Below are 22293 nucleotides of genomic sequence, written 5' to 3'. Positions count from 1 at the left end.
TCTCTTCTTTTATTATGGTCAGACTATATATATTCTTCTCCCTTTTTTCCTTTATATTTTTTGTCATGTCGCCTTCACGCGTTCCCTATTCTTTTTAGCCTCTTCGTTCCTCTGAAATGCTACGGTCTGCTCGAGGGAGCTCTCCATTTGGAGGGGGTCATTAAATTAATGGTGATGGATCCAAACCTTTCTTTTTATTAGGGCTCTTTGAGAGTATGTATGTGCTGCGAGTGTGGTTCTCTGCGTCAGGTGTCGCACTCTATGGATCATGTGTATTCCCTCACCTTCTGTGGGTAACCTGCACTCTATGGATCATAAGTATATACATGTATACTACAAGCAAGCAAGGATTCTAGAAAGATTTTTTTTTTTTGGGTGAATTCTCGAAAAATACTTTTAGTTTTTAGAAATTTTCGCAAAGCGAGAGTCCTAAATTTTTAAAATGATAAAAAGTAACTCTCAAATAATTTTTATCTTTTTCGGTCGTTATCTTCTCCCGCTCATTAAATGCTTATATACTCTCTTTCTACCCTTTTAGTAAATCAAACCTTACAATTGAACTCAACCAATCTAAAACTACTAAAAATCGGTTAAAAAAACTTACTGATATATATATATATATATATATATATATATATATATATATATATATATATATATATATATATATATATATATATATATATATATATATATATATATATATATATATATATATATATATTCTTAAAATAATAAACAAACACATAAGATATATTAAATTATTAAAAATAATAAAAATAAAACAATAAATTTAAAACTAATTTATCTAGCTATAAAGTCAAGAGTAATATAACAATAATATATTACCATAAAATAAATTTGAAAGAAATATATTACCATTAATTTTTTATTTTAAGTTTTTGAAAATAGTTTATTGACTAATTTTGTCACTTAAAATTTTAAATTTATACAAAAAATATTGAAAAATATATATTATCTTAATATCAAATATAAATTATATTGAATAATTTAGTGATATGTAAAAAATAATAAAACAAAAATATAATCAATAAATTTTTAAAAAAATTAACTATAAATTAAAGAATATTATAATAATAATTATGTATTTAATATATATATATATATATAATATAATATAATATAATATAATATAATATAATATAATATAATATAATATAAAGGGTTTTGATTTTGTGAACCAAATTTTTAGCATAGGTTTATCACCTATTTAAAATATCAAATGTTAAAAAATATTACATGGATAGATCATTTTTGTGATAACTAAAAAATAAAAAAAGGAAAATTCAAACCATTTAAATGCTAAAAATATTAGGAAAAAATAAAAAATAAATAGAAAATAGAAAAAGTATCATGAATGTTAATCTGGGTGTCATTCAAAGGAACATGAAAATTTCACAATATTTTCACTGATCCTTATTGCATCAAATTCACTAACTTTAAAAATAAAAAATATAAATTAGAAAAAAATATATATGATAGATGTCCATTTGAGTCCAATTCAAAGCTTTTCTAAAAGTCTCAAAGCATTTAGACTGTGATACTACACTATTTTTAGTTTGACTCCAAAAATAATATATTGGATATCAAAACTTAATTTTTTTGGACCAAATTTTTACCATAGATTGTCCATCTATTTATGAGCTCAAATGTTAAAAAGCATTGTATGGATCCATCATGTTTTGATGAAAATAGAAAAAAAATAGATAAAATGGGAAAACTACATATTGTTCATATTCTGAATAACTTTGAGAAATATCAAAAGATTATCTAAATTAGAAAAAAAAAAAAGTGTTAGATGTCCATGGGTCCAATTCAAAGCCCTTGTGAAAATTTCAGATACTATAGACTAGTCCTGTATACAATACACTATTTTGTGTTTGATCCCAAAAATAATATATCATATACGAGTTGATTTTTTTAGACCAATTTTTTCATCATAGGTTGTTCATCTATTTAGAAGCTCAATGTATATCTATTCAAAAGTTTAAATATTAAAAAACATTATATGGATCCATCATTTTTTTGTAAAAATAAAAAAGGAAAACCACTAATTGTTTAAATTATAAATATATAAAAAATATTAAGAAAATTCTATATTAAGAAAAGGGATATATGTTTACTTGGGTCGAATTTAAAGTTTTTATTAAAATTTTAGAGCATTTGGACCAATCTTTATATGCCATACATTTTTTTGGTTTGACCACAAAAATAGTGTGTTTTATACCATGAGCTAATATTTTTAGATCAATATTTTATCATAGTTTGTTCTTTTCTTTAGAAGCTAAAATATTAAAAAGTTACATGTTTAGATGGAAATAGAGAAAAAAGAAAATAAAAAACAGTGCTGGATTCTATATAAATCAAAAAAATTTCAAAAGATATGTCCATCAAAGCACAATTCAAATCTTTCATAAAAAATTGTTAAAATTAGAAAATTGAAGAAAATAGGAGTGATATATGTCTATCTTCAAGTTTTCATAAAAAAATTAAAATCTTTGGACCAAATTTTTATCATAGGCTGTTCATCTATTTAGAAGCTTAAATGTCATAAAATATTACATAGATCCATGGATCCAACATATTTTGATGGAAATAAAAAAGAGAAAATAAGAAAATTACATATTGTTCATATTATGAATAAATAAAAAAATATCGAAAAAATCTCTAAATTAGAAAAAAAAATTGATAGATGTCCAATACAACATTTTTCTGAAAATAAAACATTTGGACCAATCCTGGCATTTGATATACACTATTTTTAGTTTGACCCCAACAATAATGTATCAATATGATGGCTTAATTTTTGGACCAAATTTTTACTATAGATTATCAATCTATTTAGAAACTCAAATATCAAAAAAATATTGCATGAACCTATCATGTTTTAGTGAAAATAAAAAAATATGAAGAAAATTAAAAAAATCATAAACTGTATCAATTATGGGTCTAATTCGAAACTTTCATGAAAATATATAATAATTTGGACACATTATTTTTGGTTTGACCCAAAATCAGTATATCAGATATCATGACTTTTTTTTATCAAATTTTTACAATATGTTGTCTATTTATTTAAAATCTTAAATGTTAAAAACATTACATGGATCCAACATATTTTGATAAAAGTAAAAAATGGAAAGAAAAAAATAAAAAAATTATAAATTGTTCAAATTCTGAATAAATCAGAAAAAATATCAAAATTGTTGTCTAAATTAGATAAAAGGTGACAGATATCCATCTACGTGCAATGTAATACTAGTTCTTGTTTAGGATATTGAATATTATGACTTAATTTTTTTAGACCAAATTTTTTATCATAGACTATCCATCTTCGGAAGCTTAAGTATTAAAAAATATTATATAGATCCATCATTTTTAGCAAAAATAGAAAAATATGAAGAAAATAAAACCACTAATTGTTCATATTCTAAATAAATCAGAAAAATATTGAAAAAAATAAATCATAAAAAGGGGACATATGTCTATTTGGGTCTAATTCAAAGTTTTTATTAAAATTTCAGAGCATTTGGACTAATCTTTATATGCGATAATTTTTTTGTTTGACCACAAAAATAGCATGTTGTACACCAAGAGTTAACTTTTTTTGAACTAATTATTTTTATCATAGATTGTCCATCTTTTTAGAAGCTCAAATATTAAAAATATATATTGCATAGCTTTATCGTGTTTTTGTGGAAATGGAAAAATAAAAAATAAAAATAGCACACTATGTAGATTTTGAATAAATTAGAAAAATTCAAAAGAGTGATATATGTCCATTTGAATCTAACTCAAATCTTTCATAAAAATTTCAAAGCATTTAAACCAGTTCTTGTATTTGAGACACTATTTTTTATTTGACCAAAAATAGTTATCAAATATCAGGGCTTAATTTTTTGGATCAAATTTTTGCCATAGGTTTTTCATATATTTAAATGCTTAAATGTCCAAAAATATTGCATGGATCCAACATATTTCAGTGCAAATAAAAAACATGAAGAAAATAGAAAAACTGAAGGCTATTCAGATTTTGAATAAATCAAAGAAAATATTAAATAATTTTTTTAAATTAGATAAATAGTGATAGATGTCTATTTAGGTGTAATACAATGCTTTCCTAAAGATTTCAGAGTATTTGGCCAAGTCATTATATGCAATATACTATTTTTGGTTTCACCCCAAAAATATTACATTGGAATTCAAAACTTAATTGTTTTAGACCAAACTTTTACAATAGTTTGTTCACTTATTTAAATACTCAAACGCCAAAAAACCAATACATGGATACATCAGTGCAAATGAAAAAAAACAAGAAGGAGAAAATAGGAAAATCGCTTGAAGTTCAGATTCTAAATAAATAAGAAAGATATTTATAAATTATAAAAAATAAAGAGTGATATTTGTATGTTTGGGTCTAAATCAAGCTTTCATTGAAATTTTAGAGTATTTTGATCAGTTTTTGTATGCGTTTTTTTCTTTTTTTCGTTTGACCATAAAAATAATGCATCCTATAGCAAGAGTTAACTTTTTTGAACTAAAATTTTATCATAAGTTATTTATCTATTTAGAAGCTTAAATATCAGAAAAAATTACATGGATCCATCATGTTTTAGTGAAAATAGAAAAAAATACACTATTTTTATTCTAAATAAATAAACAAATAAAAATATTTCTATAAAATAGAAAAAGAGTTAGTTATATATGTCCAGGTCTAATTCAAAACTTTCATAAAAATTTTAAAGTATTTGAATCTCCTTGTATTTGATATACTATTTTTTATTTGATCCCAATAAAATAGTATATTGGATATTAGAGCTTAATTTTTTAGACCAAATTTTTATCATATGTTATCTATCTATTTACAACTGCAAATGTAAAAAAATATTGCATGGATCCAACATATTTCAGTGGAAATAAAAAACTTAAATAAAGATTTTTTTAGATTCTGAATAAATTAGAAAATTATCAAAAAAATTTGTAAATTAGAAAAAAAAAATATGATAAGTTCTATTTAGGTGCATTTGGACTAGTTATTGTTTGAGATATACTATTTTTTATTTGACCAAAAATAATATATTTTTGGATCAAATTTTTACCCTAGGTTGTCCTTCTATTTAGAAACTCAATATAAAAAAAATTATATGGATCTACTATATTTCGATGGAAATAAATAAATTTTCATAAAATAGAAAAATTATAAACTATTTAAATTCTGAATAAATCAAAGAATATTAGAAACTCTAAATTATAAAAAAAAATATGATAAATGTCCATCTAGATCTAATGTAATACTTTTTTAAAAATTTGGACTAGTCCTTACATGCGATACATTATGTTTTTTGGTTTAAGACAAAAATAGTGTCTCAAAGCTTAATTTTTTGGGATAAATTTTTATTGTAGGTTGTTCACGTATTTAGAAGTTTAAATATTAAAAAAAAAATATGGATCTAATATATTTTGATTGAAATAGAAAAAAAACTTTAAAAAGAAAAATCATAAACTTATGAAATTCTTAATAAATCAAAAATATTTATAAAAAATTTAAATTAAAGAAAAATGATAGATGTCCATCTAAGTCCAATGTGAAGCTTTTATAAAAATCTCATAGTATTTGAATTAGTTTTTGTATCTTTGTATGCCTGATTTGATTCAGATATCAAAATTTAATAATTTTGGACCAAATTTTTATCATATGTTGTTTATCTATTTAGAAGCTTAAATGTCAAAAAATATTATATATATCCAACATATTTTGATGAAAATAGAAAAAAATGAAAAAAAAAGGAAAACCATAAACTGTTCATATTAGTATTTTTGGTTTGATCTAAAAAATTGTATATTAGATATCAAGGCTAAATATTTTTGGATCAAATTTTACGACACGTTATTTGTCTATTTAGAAGCTCAAATATTATAAAATATTACATAGATCCATCATATTTTGTTGAAAATATAAATTTTATTTTTGAACTAAATTTTTACCACTGGTTGTTTGTCTATTTACACATTTCAATATAAAAAAATATTGTATAGATCCATCGTATTTTGTTAAAGATAAAAAAAAAATGGGACGATTATAAACCGTTTAGATTCTAAATAAATCAAAAATATTAAAAACTCTCCAAAATAGAAAAGGAGTGATATATGTCTATCTAGGTTAAATTCAAAGCTTTCATGAAAATTTGAAAGCATTTGAATCAGTCCTTTTATACAATATATATTTTTTTGTTTGGCCCAAAAATAATGTATCGGATATCAAGGCTTAATATTTTTGGACTAGATTTTTATCATTAGGTTGTCCATCTATGTATGTAGAAGATTAAATGTTATAAAACATTACTTGGATCCAACATATTTTGTTAGAAATAAAAAAACATTGAGAAAATTTAAAAATACATATGATTCAGATTGTGAATAAATCAAAAATTTTCTCTAAATTAAAAAAAGGATAAATGTCCATTTGGGTCTAATACAATATTTTTTCTGAATACTTTAGAGCATTTGGACTGGGCCTTATATGTGATATACATTATTTTTTGTTTAGTCCCAAGAATAGTATATCGAATATCAAAACTTAATTTTTTTGACCAAATATTCATCTATTTAGGAGCTCAAATATCAAAAAAAAAATATTGCATAGATCTATCATGTTTTAGTGAAAATAAAAATATAAAAAACCCACAAATTATTTCGATTATGAATAAATTAAAAAAATCAAAATATCTCTAAAAGATTAAAAAAAAAGATATATGTTCATCTAGGTCTAATTCAAAGTTTTACTTTATGGTTATTTTTTAATTTAATTATTATACAATTTATTTTATTATTTTTATAATTTATTATAAATATATATATTTATTATTTTTAATAATATAAATTTATTTTTGATATTAAGAATATATTTTTTGATATTTTATGTATAAATTTAATATTTAACAATCAAAATTAGTAAATAAACTATTTTTAAAAACTAAAAAATAATAAAATAATTGTCATATAGACCTTTCAAATTTATTTTTTAGTTTCTTAAATATTTTTATATTTTATTTTTTAAAGTATATAATTATAATTATTATATTATTCTTAACTTTATAGTTAGTTAAATTAGTTTAAAATTTATTTATTTTTATTTGTTTATTATAGTTTAATATATTTAATATATTATTATTATAAATTGATATGTATCATTAAATTATTTAATATGATTTATTTTGAATCAGTTTAAATTTTAGATTGATTAAATCTGCATGATTTTGAGTTGGTTTATTAAAAAGGTGGAAAGAGAAATAACCTTCTCATTTTTTTTGTTTTTTACCATTTTGAAAATCTGAGATTCTGAAAAGATATTGTACGGAACATCCCACGAACCGTGCGAGCTCGAGAAGCGTCCAAAGAAATCTTACCTATATTCTATACCTAATCTACATCATCAAATCCATTTCATTATCTGAATATATTTTTTCATTAAATAATATCCAAATCCGGTTTAAACAGATTAGGTAATTCCAAATATCCACAAAAAAAAAGAGAGCAAATTTTAGAACAATAATTTATTTAGGACCATTTATTTTTACTGTTATACTACTGTTGGTATCGTTCTCGTGAATTAAAATAATAATTTCTCCTAAAAATCACAACAAATGAGCTTAGGCATCCATTGATTAACGCACTTTATAATAAAAATCTTATTTTTTTACTTGGTCTAAAAATTGAGCTTTTATAATCCTAGGAAAAGAAAAGAAGAAAGAATATTAACAAATTCAAATTTGTTATATACAAGAATAAAACAACTTCTTGTTGTATATGTCACCATTATTCTCTACGGAACATATACAACACTGAAGAACTAAGATCAAATTTCATACGCGATCATTTAAAATTATCTTGACCTCTATCTATTTGGTTGCTTTTAAGTAAAATATAATTTGATCTAAGAGAGCGTGTAGTGACAATTACATGACAAATGACACAACATTATTATCAGAAACACCAACCATTATTTTAGCTTCCACACCAAGTGACCAGAGAAACATTTGTATCTTACGAACCCAATTCTGTTTGATGATGATTACGGATCTACTGTTCTCACTTCCAGACAAATTTCTCCCCTTATGATCGGTGAGGCTAATTATTTCTTAATAACCAGCTGCTTCCTCCTAATTTAGGGACATGACCTACCTTAAAGAAGAAGAAGACCATGCAACGAAAACCTGTGACCTTGCAAAACGCCGAGTTCTTGAGATGTCCTGTATTTTGCTGAAGCACGCTGCAGTAATAGAAAACAATCGATTACAGTGTTGTGTACTGGTAGCAAAAGAAGAAAGAAAGAAAGAAAGAAAGAAACAAGCTGCCTGGCTGATTGCCTCTCAGAAATACTAAGAGAAATAAATGATCATCGCACTAAATTAATATGACAATAGGAAACAAAAGTCGTAGAACCAGATTTTTTATCAAAGTAGAGATATAAAAAGGCTCTTTGATTTAAAATACTACTGTTTATAGCCACACTAATTCTTGTTACGATGAATTAACTTCAGCAAGTGCGGTAGAGTTTTGCAGTTTCTTTTTCTTTATTTACATGATTGTGAATTTACAAGGAGAATTTGTTTGGTACGATGATCTCACATTCAAGGCATCAACAACTATACAAAATTAAACTGTTAATCGCAACCGGTAGGCATCATAGCTTGCAGAAAAAGGGAAGCAGGAGCAGGATTTTACCTATGGACTAAAGACCAGAGGCTTATCAACCCATCGTATCCGGCACCTCCGAGCGTGCAGCATCTGAATCAGCCATGGAGAAAGAAGATCCCTCAACCCAATGAAAAGCTTCAGCTTCTTCAACTGTCCACCATAAGCTCTCAGCGCAAGCTCGAGGCGCTCAACTGGCACATGTGTGAGATGCACTAACTTCACATCCTGCAGGCACTTGAGAGTGCCAAGTAGCTTGCAGAGGCCCATGCTTGAAACTGGGCAGTATGATATATTTATCTACAAAACAAATTATAATCAGATTCCAGATATTCTATCTTATCTTTCTTATTTTTCACCAGATATTTTTTCTTTTTCAGAGATTCCTGATACCGAGGAAGAAGAGAAGAAACTGTGATGGTAAATCACAGACCTGTCTGAGGTTTCCCGTGTACTGGGCAAGAGCACATAAACCTACATTATCTACCAAATTGCAACGCTTCAAATCCAGTTCAGTGAGACGCCGGCAACCAATTGCGATTGATGTGACCCCTAAACTGGTAACATGATGTAGACCCCTCAGTTCAAGGTCACGCAGATCTTCCAAACAACTTAGGTGCTTCATCCCTCGGTCGGTGATCTGTATGCAGTAGCAAAGGTTTAACTTTTGTAACTTGCTGCAGCCAGTAGCTATGGCAGCCAATCCATCATCAGTGACTTCGATGCAGCTGTGAAGGTCCATACTTTTGTGAGATTTCCTTTTTTTTTTTCAATTCAGAAGAGCCAAAAACAGCTTATTACAATATAAACCGAATCAACCATACCGGTAGAGATCAAGTTCACAAAGATTTTGGCAATTGGATGCGATATGAACAAGACCTTCGCTGGAGATTTTGTCACAAAGGCCCAACTTCAAGATCATCAGCTCCCAACATCTGGACAAATACTTCATTGCTGCAGAGCATAAGAGTGGAAGTAAATGCAATGCTACTTGAAGGGACAACAAGTTATTCATCAATCATGAGAGCATTGTACTTACTTACCAGTATCAGTTATAGGACAGTCGGTGAGATCTATTTCTTCCAGATTGGGACAACCAGTCCCAATATATTCAAGACCCTTGTCAGTTATTAAACTGCAGGACTCTAATCGGAGGCAGACAAGCTTTTTATTGTGCTCTCCGATGGCCATCAGGGCTTTGTCCGTTAGCATGCGACAGCAAGTCAGATCAATCGACATTAAATTGACACAGCCGGCTGCTAGTTCAGAGATCCCTTCATCAGTCACCCACTTGCATTTACTAAGCCCAATCTCAGACAAATTCTTGCAATTGACACCAATTATCTTAAGGCTCGAGGCTGAAACTTGAAAGCCATCAAGTATTAGCACAGTCAAGCTATCCTTCAATCCATTCAACTTGGAAAGGAAGAGTGGTGCCAACTCCTGCAATGTACAGTTTTACATAAGCAATGGGAAGAAGGAAAAGAAAATGTAACGAGTGCTTCAGAGCCATAGCCTCACAGGAAAACAGTCCCCGACGTTGAGCTTTTGCAGACAGATGTGCCCTTCTATCACTGAGGTTAAGCCACTAGCAGTCACATTGTCACACCGAGAGACATCAATGCTCTGCAATCAAGCACATATATCTAAATCAATAAATTGCCCATTGTTGTCCACATAATTTGGTAAACTATCAACATCTGCAGTGGCATTAGCAGACGTATTAGGATCCAACAACAGCTATGCTTCTCTAACAGATGGCATTAATTGAACTGAGCGACAAACTCATCAGATTAATGATCTTTCTGATTTTGACATTTATTTCCTTCCGCTCAGTACAAGAATACTAGTGCTGTTTGAACAAGCTACTGACACAATGCTGTAATACCGACCGAGGAAGAGGTGGCACAAATCTAAGCAAGAAAGATTGGCAGAAAAGTTCTCTATGGAAACTTACCCGCAATGAGTTGCTTCCATTATCGAGAAATTGTAATCCTTCATCATCTATATTAGAGCATCCAACCAGACTCAGAACTTCGAGCTTCCCAAGAGAGGAGATAGATTTTACTGAACTATTTGTTATCTGAAAAAGGAAAGAAATCCCAGAACGTATGAGCTCCATCAGATACATAGCTTTCTAAGATCACAAGCTGAAATGACAAGGTTACTGCGCCTTGTTAAATGTTGTTTCGACAGTTACCATTATGTGAGACTCTTTTACTCGACAGACGAAGATTTTGACCAACATTTACGAAAGAAGAGAGAGAGAGAGAGATTTGGGGGTAAGGTAACCTTAAGATAGGAGATGTCCAAAACCCTCAGATCCCGGCACTTCTTGGCGAGCAGCTCGATGCCAATATCCGAGATCTCCAGGCACCATTTGATACTGAGGTTCTCCAGCGCGGGGCACCCTACCGCTAACTTGGCAAGTCCGACGTCCGTCACGCGGAGGCACTTGTCTAACCGTAGCATCCGCAGCCCCTCGGCCGCGGCAAGCGCGGCGGCCTCCCGGTCCCCGACGCCGACGCAGTGCGACAGGTCCACGGACTCGAGGCGGGGGCACGCTGCAGCAAGCGCCGCCAGTCCTCGCCACCCGACCCCGCTGGCGCGGCTGAGGCTGACGGACTTAAGCAGCCAGCTGCCCGCTCCTGCGAAGAGGGCGGTGGCGAGGGCGTGGTCACCAAGGCCGGGGCAGGCGGAGAGATCGAGGAGGTCGAGGCAGGCGGCGTAGCGACGGAGGAGGCCCGGAAGGGCCTCGAGGCGGAGGACGCGGAGCGCCCGGCGGTGAAGCGCCTCCGCTCGGAGAAAATCGCGACAGACCAAGCGCCACGCCTTTCGGTCGCGGGGGTCGTCGACGCGTTCGAGGATCTGGATCAGCAGGTCGACGGAAAGAGCGGCCAGGATGGAGTCGAACGGCTGGTGACGATGCTGCTGATGCGCCCTCTTCATCGTCTCGCCTCCCCTCCGTGTCTCAGTAATGTATTCGTTTAGGTGGGGATGAAGAGGAAGGAGGGGAGAGGGACGAAGGGGTGGAGGAGAGGCAGGAGAGAGGCGTCGTCGGAGCTAGTGGGCCCGCGGAGCAGCGGCGTTCTTCCGCGTAGGGAGCGCATGACTGGCAAAGGAGGGAAGACGGAAGTGTGGCTGGCGTCCCAACTTCTCCTCTTCTACACGAGAAGGGCGATCGGTGATGTGATGCAGAGAAGAGAGAAAGAAGAAGGAAGAGATTGTCAGCTTCCGGAGCAAGAAAGGGTTGGAAGGAGAAGAGAGGTCAAGAAGGCTGAATCGGGTTACTACCTTCACCGGGTGAGCGTATCGCGTAATGATTGGATAAAAAATGGGCGTACGGTAAATAGATGACGGTGATGCGGGGAACGTGGACGTCAGGGATTGGAGGACGTGTTGACTGGGCGGGCACGGTGAGGACACCTCCCGTTTAGGTTCGTGACAGCTGTAACTTCTTCTGTGCTTAATAGGATATTAATATCCCGGCAACGTAACCACGGTCGGGGCAGGGCATTCCGTACCCGGAAGAGAGGAAAAAGTGGGGCCCGATAACGTGGGCAGCCCAGTCCGTAACTAAGGACGGGCGTACCTGTTCACCTTCCCCCTCCTCCTCCTCCGCCTTCTTCTTGGTGGTGATCGTGGTGGTGGTAGGTGGGGCCGCTCAGCACGGACAGGTACGCCGTCCCGAGTTCCTGGCCCGTTCCGTTCTCCGTCGCTCTCATCGCTCCCACCGCTCCAGGTAGTAGTAGCCCGACCTACTCCACTCCTAACATGGAAAGGTCCCGCGAGCCCCAGGAGTGACCATCAATCATCAAACGGCACATTGATAGTAGGGTACGTGTGTGGAGGGGTCTGTGCAGTGGTTTTGAGTCAACTGGAATTGGTCGAGAACCGAGTTGGGACTCTAATCCCATTTAGGCGAATGGGACGTCTCAATTAACTATTACTCCCAAAGGAGGGAGCTCTCAGGAAGCTTATACAAAAGATATTTCCATCAAATAGAGGAAACGATTGAAGGAAATGAACTAATAATGGAGTTCAATTGTTGCTCAAGACATCTTCACAGAGACCAAATCATTCATCATGTCCATGATACAAGTAGTGTAGTTTAACATTTGTATCTATCTCCCAGTCTCTCGTAGTTCTATTATTGTCATGTAAGAGATAAGGACGCCAGGCGATTGGATTTTGTATCCATGTGACTCCCATGTGTGCCTGCATCAACCACCTCATCATCACTTATCTTATTATTATTATTATTATTATTATTATTATTATTATTATTATTATTCTTCTTCTTCTTCTTCTTCTTCTTCTTCTTCTTCTTCTTCTTCTTATGGATACTCCCTGGAATGGTCATCTCTTACAATAAAAATATATCTTGCGACTACTCTTCTTTAGCCCTTTTGAGTCCATCAACAATGACAATGCATTTAGTTTATTTAACCTTCAAGAAAATACATGACCTCCATCCTGTTGTTTTCTATTATAACATAGGCAGCAGCTTCAGAATTTGAATAGACCAAAAGATACATCGCATTCAACTATAATACCATTTTACACTGTATGATCGATCATTCAGTAGTGTGCCTTGTGAGCCTTCAGAATGGCTCTTGAGATCAGTATAATCACTGGTGACATCTAATGCTTAACAACTCAAATTTTCAAATCGCACCGACAGTACGGCTCACTAAGTTGTTTAAATCTTAAGCAATGACCCACCAAACACAACAACAACAACAAGCCCGGCCAATTTGACCATCACTCAGGGAGAGAGAGAGAGAGAGAGAGAGAGAGAGAGAGAGATGAATCATAAGCTTACCAACAACAAGATAGTATCATGATACAGAGGCCTAAACAAGAAGCCATTTTAATTGGTTTGTGAACAGAAGAATGTGTATGGACGTAAATCCTCTTTGAAAAATTCATGCATCAGGATAAGCGGCCATCAAGTAAAAGTTGCCATCAAGATAGAATGACTTGCTCATACATCGAGCACTTCCCGTCAGCAGGAAGATGCTTGGAGATCGGCAACCCAGAATCACTTGTCTCAGCTGAGGCCAATACCTGATGAGCATTCCAATACCATGGTTGCAGATGGACGGACGAATAAGTAGATGAGGATGGGAGCAGAACTGAGCCCCAGTCCCTACACCCTCCAGCGAATTCTCTCACTCTCCTTCGAGCTAAGAGTCCACTCATATCTTCCCTTCTGATCTCTGAAATGGTTCGAGCTACAGCTACGCATACAAGCAGCACAAGTACTGCATCTTCTTCTGGCAAGAATTCCACTGCGAGCAGCTTCCAATTTAAGAGTGCGGTTGCTTTTCCATCTGGATGTTCTGATGTAAACCGAAGTAGAGTCAAGTATTGCTCTTCTTCTTCGTTCGATGAGCCTACATCCTTTAGTTGGTATTGTAGTTTCCTTCCGGTGAGCAACTTAGCCTGTAGTATATTCAACTCATATCAGAAGCAAGCCTTTTCAGATTGGGTGCAGAAGAGCTCAGTGTTGGTAGATACATTTGGGCTGCACAATCAACTCACAACAAAGAAGTTTTTTGGTGTGTGTGCAAGAGTAGATATGTCGTTGATGATGGCAATCAATAAATGCATATTTAGATTAGACATGGACTAGTTTGAAGATTCATAAAATCACCAGATTATATCTTAATCACTTAAGAGACCCAATAGATTACTACTTTTTTGGATGCTTCCTGTAGACTTTTCACAGCTAGTTTGAACAGCCTATATCTCTTTCGTGCATGGCATTGTAATTATATGCCAATTGTATAAAGGTCCCATCTAGCAACAGAAAATCAGATGATAATTATATGCCCATCAACAAATAAAATGAGAACAAATTCCAATCACCTGTTCGCCAGAACTTCCATTTTCAAGCTGAATATCAAGTCCATTTTCCCATTGTATTGTTAGAACATCTCCTGTCGACAAACACCAGAGCATCTTTTTCACTTGTGAATCTTCTTTCTTAGGTGTTGCAGTGCCCACTATCTTGTCTACAATCAAGAGGGAATAGCTCATTAATCACAAATGACTTGAAAAGAAAGAAGAAGGTAAGATTATACTTTAAATCTCTTTGGACGCTGAACAATGACAAGTGGAGCGATTTACCATCTTTATCAAAATGTACCTCTTTTCTTTCAGTACTCTGAAATTTGGTAACAGTAAATTAAATTAACATCTTACCGGGGGCAACACCGACAGTTCCAGCAATGTATAACCATGGCCCTTCTCGTACTTCTATAATTCTATCCTCCCACTTCACTGCTACTGGAGACTCAGCTCCTCTCCGCCAAATGCCTCTGCCTACTCTACACAAATGCATCAACTACAATCATTCGCTACATATGTTTTCTTTTAACAGATAGCAGCAAATTTGAAAGGAACTGTGGAAATTTGCTACCGTATTCGTATCACAAAGCACTCCCTTTTGGCATGATCAAGCACAGTACGAGATAACCAACGACCTTGTTGTGGATGGTATCTATTCATCCTCAGAACCACATCTGAAATCATTGCACCCCCATCATCGGTTACTCTATCCGGAACACACTTCAGTAAGTATGGAGCTTGAACAGGTGGAGTGATCGATGCCAAGGCTCTCACTTGCATCTCCAGCTCCTTCTTCAGCATCAGAGTGGTTGCTCGCAACAAGTCGTTCCACAGGAACACTAGTTTCGTAATCAACTTGCTATTTATCAGACAATTGCTTCCCCGTCGCCGAACCTCTATTACAATTCCTCTTGTCCCAAATTCACAGTACAGATGCCATGTCTTGTGCCAAGTTTCGGAGGATAAATCATGAACGGGCTCATTAAGCTTCATTTCCCTGTTACACCTGATGGTTCGTAACCGCAGGAAATTCTTGTTTAGGTGTTTATCTTCCCTCTCCTCCCATTTTCCTTTAAGGAATATACGGACCTGTGACAGATTAAAGCAGCTACCTAAAACCAATAATCTGCCAACATAATGACAAAATTATTAGGAATTGATACAGGTTTAGTGCTACAAAATCGAGTTGGGACTGTTTAGCCACCAAACTGAGACTCGTCTCTGGTATTGGCTTCTTTCCTTCATCTCCCATTCATTGCTCATAGAGCTGGCGTGGAGGAAAGCAGACATGAAGCGAACAATGAGGGGGGGGGGGGAGAGCAGGAAACGATCAAATTACCAGCGAAGCAACAGAAATCAAAGCACAATAACGAGAATGGTGACGAGAAAATGCAGGTGGAGGCGTCACCTCCAGGAGGAACCTTGGCTGCAACCCTTTGTAACTCCCGTTGACGTCCGCCTCCGCCGTCTCCCAGTTGAAGTAGACCCGCGACGGCGACGCTGCAGGGTCGAGAACTGCTCCCGCTCGCTCATATGGCTCGTCTAACGCCTCCTCCCACGCCCTCACTGTCTCCTTCGCCTCCTCCGACGTGGCTCGGTCGCCGAAGCCCACCGTTACCCTCGCCGGATCCCCCCTGTCCTCTATGTCCTTCGCATAGCTCCTGGGATAGCTCTGCTCGCGCCAATCGTTTCAGATTTTAGAACAAGATCGAAGCTTGATGATAAATTTGGAGAATTCTGTAGGAACTCATATCAGCATCAAGATCGAATTTTGAGGTGGAATCGTACTTGATGGGTGAGCCAGATGAGGAAGATATCTGAGGTGAGAACCATCCGGAGCATCCCATCTTCGATGGATCGCCTCGAGAGGTGGAGGAAGCTCGAGTACCTCCTACGCGCGGCGACGAGGTAGACGGTCTCTGAAACGAAGGGGTCGCAGAAGAAGGAATAGAGCGTCCGGTACCTCGCCACCACCGCGGACAGGTGATCCTCACATTTACCGCTTGCTTCGCCATCTTCCGCGGAGTCAACCTCAAGATCGAAGGGCTCGGACGGATACCGGACGGCCCAGACCTCCCGGCACCGGTTGTACGCGTACTCCTCGTTCTCGTCGTCAATGATCAGCGGTCGATCGACAAGCGCTCCGAATCTCAAGGTGCAGTACTCGCGGTAGCTCCCTGCCTGCGGCGGCCATGGTTCCATGGAACAAGTACAAAAGAGGAAAGATGCGAGTTTTACAAGGGTTAATCGCATCGCTCGAAGCTTACCGGATCGAGGCAGTGACAGTACCACACCCAGTGGACGTCCGGCGGCGGGAGGAGCATCGGAGGAGCGGACGGCGGCGCCGCCTGCGCCAGTTCGGCGATCAACGGCATCCACAGCTGATCGTACCTGAGCCAGAAAAACGACGAACCTAAGCCATCGATCTAGTGGCGCACCGAAACAGAGGGCAGCGAGGAGGAAATCTGACCGTCGGATGGCGCGGGCGACGGTGGGGGCATGGTGGAGGACAGGGGAGGTGGCGAAGGACCGCAGGAAGGAGACGTGGCGACGGGCGGCGGTGACCAGGTCCACAGAAAGCCGCGTGGCGCCGCCGTGGCCCGAGTCGCACCTGCTGCTGCTCTCATGAAGGCTTCGAGTCGCGAACGAGCCGTCGTCGGAGGCGACTCGCGTGATGTTGTTACCCGACATCCGCCGCCCGGCGAGTCCGGAGACGCGTATCCGCTCCAAACAGCGCGCAGCGATCGGTGGTGAAGGAGAAATTGGTGGCGGCTGTTTCGTTCCGTTTGTATCGTAGCGGGCAAAGGGAATAATGACTCGCGACCACAGCGACGATTGATGCGGGTCGGGTTGGTGAAAGTGACGGAGGCCTGCACACGTTGCGTCAGGTGCAGTACAGGCACATTGGACCACCACGACGCACGCAAAGATGGGGTTAGGCGAGGACGTTTGACTGTTGGTCGTGTTAGATTTGATCGTCTTCGTCAGCTAAATGCAAGAGCCTTCTCCTTTGTTCTCGTAGATGGATGAACGAATGCGTAAAGCATGATATCTTAGGGTGTAGACACAACAACTGCGATCTCTGCTTTCTTTCTTCCGCTTCGGTGTAGCAATCATGGAGGGAGGAAGGAAGCATGTGTTGACTAGATTCTTTTGTGAGTTGGGAGGCCACGTGCGCCAACTAAGACGGGGACGGGGCTGAGGTTGGTCAACTCAATCACTCGGTTGTCACGTTGCCTTTTGGGCGCGTGGTGGAGGCCATGGTGACGGTGACGATGCCATCTCGGGATGGCCCATGCACGCATCTCAAGGTGTGGATCGAGGGCACAACCGAGCAGCTTTATGTGCGGCCCATGTATCTCTAGCGATCTATCCAGCAAAGCTTTAATGCAATAATACAAAATTGACGCCCTGATTAACTCGTAATATGTGTCACAAAATTAAATAGAAGAACATTATGAAAAAGGAATCCGGGGGTACAAATTACTGTTCTATATCACCAAAGATTACCCCACTAGGTTGATTTTTCTGCAAGTATAGAACATGAAGAATCACAAGTTTTTTTAGTCGGAGCGACCAAAGATAGAGGAATGGAAAATATCAAAAGAAGAATTAGAGGAATAGGAAGAAACAACTGAGATTATAGTGATAGTAAGAACCGAAGTTGTTTTTTATAAAAAAAAATTCATTTAATAAAAGAAAAAGAAGAAGAAGAAGAAGAAGAAGAAGAAGAAGAAGAAGAAGAAAGGGAAACTGAGCAATGCTCCTCTCTCTCCCTCTCATGGCTTCTCCTTCTCACCTGTCTGTTTATTTTATGAATAAACATGGAATTTCGGCAACCAAATCGCATAAGAGGAGCATTAAATAGGAAAATTCAGAGCCACTATTCTTGTTATTTTTCTTTTTGCCCCATAGAAAAAGTAATCAATCTAAGAAAACAAAGTTTGTGCCTTTATTTTCAATTCGAGAATGACTTTGTAAATATTTGACAACAGAAATATTTTTAGGAGTTTTAATTATATCTAAATATAATTATTTGTAGAATTATGAGTACGAATTCAAGTATAAAAAAGAGTCTTTATCAAACTAGGATTTATCTTTATAAATATTTTATGTATCTTACAAATGATAGGTATAGGTGTTTCGTAAATTATCTCTAATTGATCTAGAGGGTGCATGTGATACTTTCGACTTTATGTATTGAATATTATTTAAATTTATTCTTAGTATATAGTGAATCATTTTGTTTTTTTAATGGAGATAATGATTACTGAACCACATAATCATGTGTTGATTTTATAGTTTGATTATTATTATTATTATTATTATTATTATTATTTTAGTAAAATAATTTAAATTAACTTAAAACAAAAATAGTTTATAAAGGGGGGAATGGAATGTAGGTGATTAAGAAGCTAACCTGTTAGATGTGTTATAAAAGACTAACAATGAGTCAGATTCTTTGATATTCTTTGTCAAGACTACAATTGTTATTCCCAAGAATAAAATCAATTACAAATGTTCCAACTGCTATTTTCATTGGATCCTTGATATTAAAGAAATTTTAATTTTGAATAAAAAAACGAAGTTAGAATTAAGGATATTAGCATTATAAAAGAGGGTTAGAAATAATACTAATACAACATGCTAATTTAAATAAAATAGTGTAGTTAAGCTTTTAAATCATAAATCTTAAAATATTCAAAACTTAAGAATTTAATTGTATAAATAAATAAGAGTGCAGTCTCCCTCCTCTTATGGTGCACCTAAGTCACAATTAGAGAGCAAAAGTAGATGGGGTTGCAAAGTGCTTTTTAGTTAATAAAATATTTTCTGTTATTCACTACACTTGTTGTTTTATATGAGATTCTTTCTTAAATATAAACAATATTAAAGGATGATATCAATCAATAATAGTCTTTATTAAATATAATTCTTTTTAAATTATTGAGATCGATAAATATTTTAAATTTTTTGAATTCGGTGTCTGGATGGAATAAGGAATCCTAGTATAAAAAAAAAGAAAGTCCTAAACTTTGATAATTAGAATTTGATTCCACTATAAATATCTTATTTATTAATGAGGGGAGAGAATACGAAAAATATCTTTAATATTCTCATGTCTTTTTCTACTATAGAAAATTTAATTTTTCTTCATAGATATAGATAAAGATTTAACAAGTCACTTATGTTACATTGATTGATTTATTTATTAATTAATTTTTAATAAATTTCTCTTTTTATTTTTATTTTTATTTTTATTTTCTCTCTCCTCAGCACAAACTTGTAACTTCTTGTTTATATAAAGTAGGAAGGAATATTAATATTATCTTTAGGAAAAAAGAGAATCCATATCTAAACCCACTCGTACTTTTATTTCTTAGAAAAAGGAACATATTTGTTTTCAGAAAGCAACGTCAGTGCCATTATCTCACCCGAGCAGAAAAATCTCTCTCACCTTTTTTAGCGGGGGGGAGGTAAGCAATCGATGTCCTGAAATCATTACAGTAGCCCCTGTGCTTGAAGATGGCAAACCCACCCAAGGTTGGATGGATCGACTGCCACTCCCACTCCCACTCACACCATCATCATCCTCGTTCCATACAGAAACCCTAACCGGATTCCATTCCATGGGCTTTCAGTTTGTAAGGTAGACGAGTGTGTACAACCATGCACCATCGACTCTTGCCATCCATCGTCGACAACGACAGAATCGATCAGCTAATCTTCTTGCCGTGTTATACATGATGAGGCGACGGAAACAGGATCAACTGAGTCGAACGACAAGATGAACACCGGCACAGCGGGAATGGAGGAGCAAAAAGGCAGCAGATTGACCCACACCTACATATCTTTTTGACTTCATGGCCACGGTGGGGAGGTGCAATAATTAAAAGGAATCTCAGTATACTCTATGTCCTCCTCAACGACGACGAGGCATCATTGTATCTCTATCGCACCAAGCATCTTATGATTTAATGATCGACGATCATCCTGATCTATGAGCACGATTAGAGAACAATCAAATTCTCGTTGCACCGCATGTACGACATCATTCATCAAGCAATACATAGAGCCTTAAGAGATCATAACCTGTGACTTCATTCACACACATACATAAATAAATAAAAAGGAAGTAAAAGAAAAATCTGTATGATCCCACCTGATGCTTTCACATAACATCTCCGGGCTTAGATCACTGACAACAACTCCAGGATCAGTTCAGTTGGCCTTTCTAGATTTACACACAGCCAGTAGCCAAATGCCAAAATCCACACTGGACGCACGTAATCAACAACAAAAGTTGGACGTGGACAGGATGAAACCATCAAACCATGCATAGGGTTTGATCACCACGCAAGAAATGCCATGCATGAAAGTTCATCCAGAAACTATGTGCTCAGCAGTCCCTGGTTTGTTGCCTCCCAACTATATATGGTGCTGCTACCTTTCTTTTCTGCAGGGTCCAACCCATCTGATTTCCATATTCGAGAACAAGATTCCTGTCACGGAAGATGGCCGCTCTCACAATGAAGACAAGCTACCATCGTCACCAAAGTCCCCACTCCCTCAACTTGTTCCTGCGGTGCATCACACGCTTCCCTTCCCCTTTAAAGCCTTGCCTTCGCCACCTGATTGCAAGAAAGGAGAGGAGCAGCAGCAGCAGCAATAGGATATGGCTGGATTAAGCGTTCTCTTGGAAGCACAAAACAACTTGACCAAGTACACCCATATCATAAGCAAAACCTCCCTCATGAAGAACGCTTCTCTACCTTCCACTTGCACGAATTCTTCTTCCTTCTCCGCTAGCCATTTCCTCGAACGCTGCTACCTCTGCCGGAGAAGACTACAGCAAGGCAACGACATCTATATGTACAGGTGACCGAAGGAAAACTTTTGTGCCTTTCAACCCCGGGGTGGGAGTTCTGGTTGCCAGAGGCTTCTCTCTCTCACTCTCTCTCTCTCTCTCACTCACTCTCACTTAAAGGTTTTCATGGGGATTGGCTCTGCAGGGGGGACCGAGCGTTCTGCAGCGTGGAGTGCCGAAACAGGCAGATATTTATGGACGAGGAGAACGGGAGGAGGGACAACTGCTCCCTAGACGCCGAGCTCCAGGCGGAGCGCGGCCGGCCGAGGGTGGTGGCCAGAAAAGGACGGGCCACAGCCGGTGGTTTCGCGTACTAGCACTAGTGCGTAGGTTCTTCCCGGAGGGACCTGGTTTTGAAGAGAGCCGTGAGTTTGGCGTATTGACCAAACTACCCTCGTCTCGATCATATTTCCCCCTCTTCTTCTGTCCTCTCCTCTCCTCTCTCTCTCTCTCTCTCTCTCTCTCTCTCTCTCTCTCTAAATAAATAAATAAATAAATAAATAAATGAATAAATATATATATATAATATACTGCGCGTGTTACAATTTAAATGTAGACTCAATTGAAATCATGTACATATAATTAAGTCATCCATACTCACTTTCTCTATAATTCTCTCTTTTTGGGAGGGAAATAGTTGATTTCTTGTCTGAAAGATGAGATATATGGGGTCTCCATAATCCTTTTCTAATCTAAAAGAATTGTACAGAATCATCAAAGAGATTTCTTTGCCTGTCATGTCATTTAGTGTATGATGTTATAGATAGAAGACGACTTTGAAGTCTAAAATCTGCCATTTAGAAGTAGTACGATTATGTTTTGCCTCGCGTCAGATATATTGTGCTGATCATCAA

General features: G+C 36.1%; 3 protein-coding genes across 3 annotated transcripts; 1 reads left to right on the top strand and 2 right to left on the bottom strand.

The window, feature by feature from the left end:
• Window positions 1-7896: 7896 nt before the first annotated feature.
• Window positions 7897-12054, bottom strand: LOC135615139 (F-box/LRR-repeat protein 3-like). Its single transcript, XM_065113254.1, has 8 exons — window positions 11008-12054; window positions 10673-10798; window positions 10237-10341; window positions 9759-10158; window positions 9540-9669; window positions 9149-9443; window positions 8746-9015; window positions 7897-8290 (listed from the first exon to the last, which is right to left on the bottom strand). Exons 1-7 carry the CDS (start codon window positions 11662-11664, stop codon window positions 8746-8748), a joined length of 1983 nt encoding a protein of 660 aa, XP_064969326.1. The 5' UTR covers window positions 11665-12054; the 3' UTR covers window positions 7897-8290.
• A 1466-nt stretch (window positions 12055-13520) lies between these two features.
• Window positions 13521-17422, bottom strand: LOC135615138 (glycine-rich domain-containing protein 2-like). The gene is made up of 8 exons (XM_065113253.1): window positions 17042-17422; window positions 16839-16962; window positions 16360-16752; window positions 15980-16243; window positions 15143-15660; window positions 14926-15050; window positions 14590-14735; window positions 13521-14163 (listed from the first exon to the last, which is right to left on the bottom strand). Exons 1-8 carry the CDS (start codon window positions 17260-17262, stop codon window positions 13684-13686), a joined length of 2271 nt encoding a protein of 756 aa, XP_064969325.1. The 5' UTR covers window positions 17263-17422; the 3' UTR covers window positions 13521-13683.
• Window positions 17423-21086: 3664 nt separating this feature from the next.
• On the top strand, window positions 21087-22029 carry LOC135613544 (FCS-Like Zinc finger 15-like). Its single transcript, XM_065110572.1, has 2 exons — window positions 21087-21450; window positions 21585-22029. The coding sequence occupies exons 1-2, from the start codon at window positions 21248-21250 to the stop codon at window positions 21754-21756; spliced, it is 375 nt and encodes a 124-aa protein (XP_064966644.1). The 5' UTR covers window positions 21087-21247; the 3' UTR covers window positions 21757-22029.
• The last annotated feature ends 264 nt before the right edge of the window (window positions 22030-22293 follow it).

The sequence above is a fragment of the Musa acuminata genome, chromosome BXJ2-6 (assembly GCF_036884655.1).
Source record: "Musa acuminata AAA Group cultivar baxijiao chromosome BXJ2-6, Cavendish_Baxijiao_AAA, whole genome shotgun sequence".
Taxonomy (NCBI): domain Eukaryota; kingdom Viridiplantae; phylum Streptophyta; class Magnoliopsida; order Zingiberales; family Musaceae; genus Musa; species Musa acuminata.
The sequence above is the reverse complement of the archived record's forward strand: the minus strand, read 5'-3'. Positions and strand labels throughout refer to the sequence as shown.

Excerpts from the sequence above, each read along its gene's own strand:
- LOC135615138 (XM_065113253.1), bottom strand. The coding sequence starts at position 17,262 with ATGTCGGGTAACAACATCACGCGAGTCGCCTCCGACGACGGCTCGTTC. Across the intron at positions 16,963-17,041 it reads GTCGCCCGCGCCATCCGACG|GTACGATCAGCTGTGGATGC; the intron begins GTCAGATTTCCT and ends TTTCTGGCTCAG. Across the intron at positions 15,051-15,142 it reads TGCTTTGTGATACGAATACG|AGTAGGCAGAGGCATTTGGC; the intron begins GTAGCAAATTTC and ends GCATTTGTGTAG.
- LOC135613544 (XM_065110572.1), top strand. The coding sequence starts at position 21,248 with ATGGCTGGATTAAGCGTTCTCTTGGAAGCACAAAACAACTTGACCAAG. Across the intron at positions 21,451-21,584 it reads AACGACATCTATATGTACAG|GGGGGACCGAGCGTTCTGCA; the intron begins GTGACCGAAGGA and ends TTGGCTCTGCAG.
- LOC135615139 (XM_065113254.1), bottom strand. The coding sequence starts at position 11,664 with ATGAAGAGGGCGCATCAGCAGCATCGTCACCAGCCGTTCGACTCCATC. Across the intron at positions 10,159-10,236 it reads ACGTCGGGGACTGTTTTCCT|GAGTTGGCACCACTCTTCCT; the intron begins GTGAGGCTATGG and ends TGTACATTGCAG. Across the intron at positions 9,016-9,148 it reads ACACGGGAAACCTCAGACAG|ATAAATATATCATACTGCCC; the intron begins GTCTGTGATTTA and ends TTTGTTTTGTAG.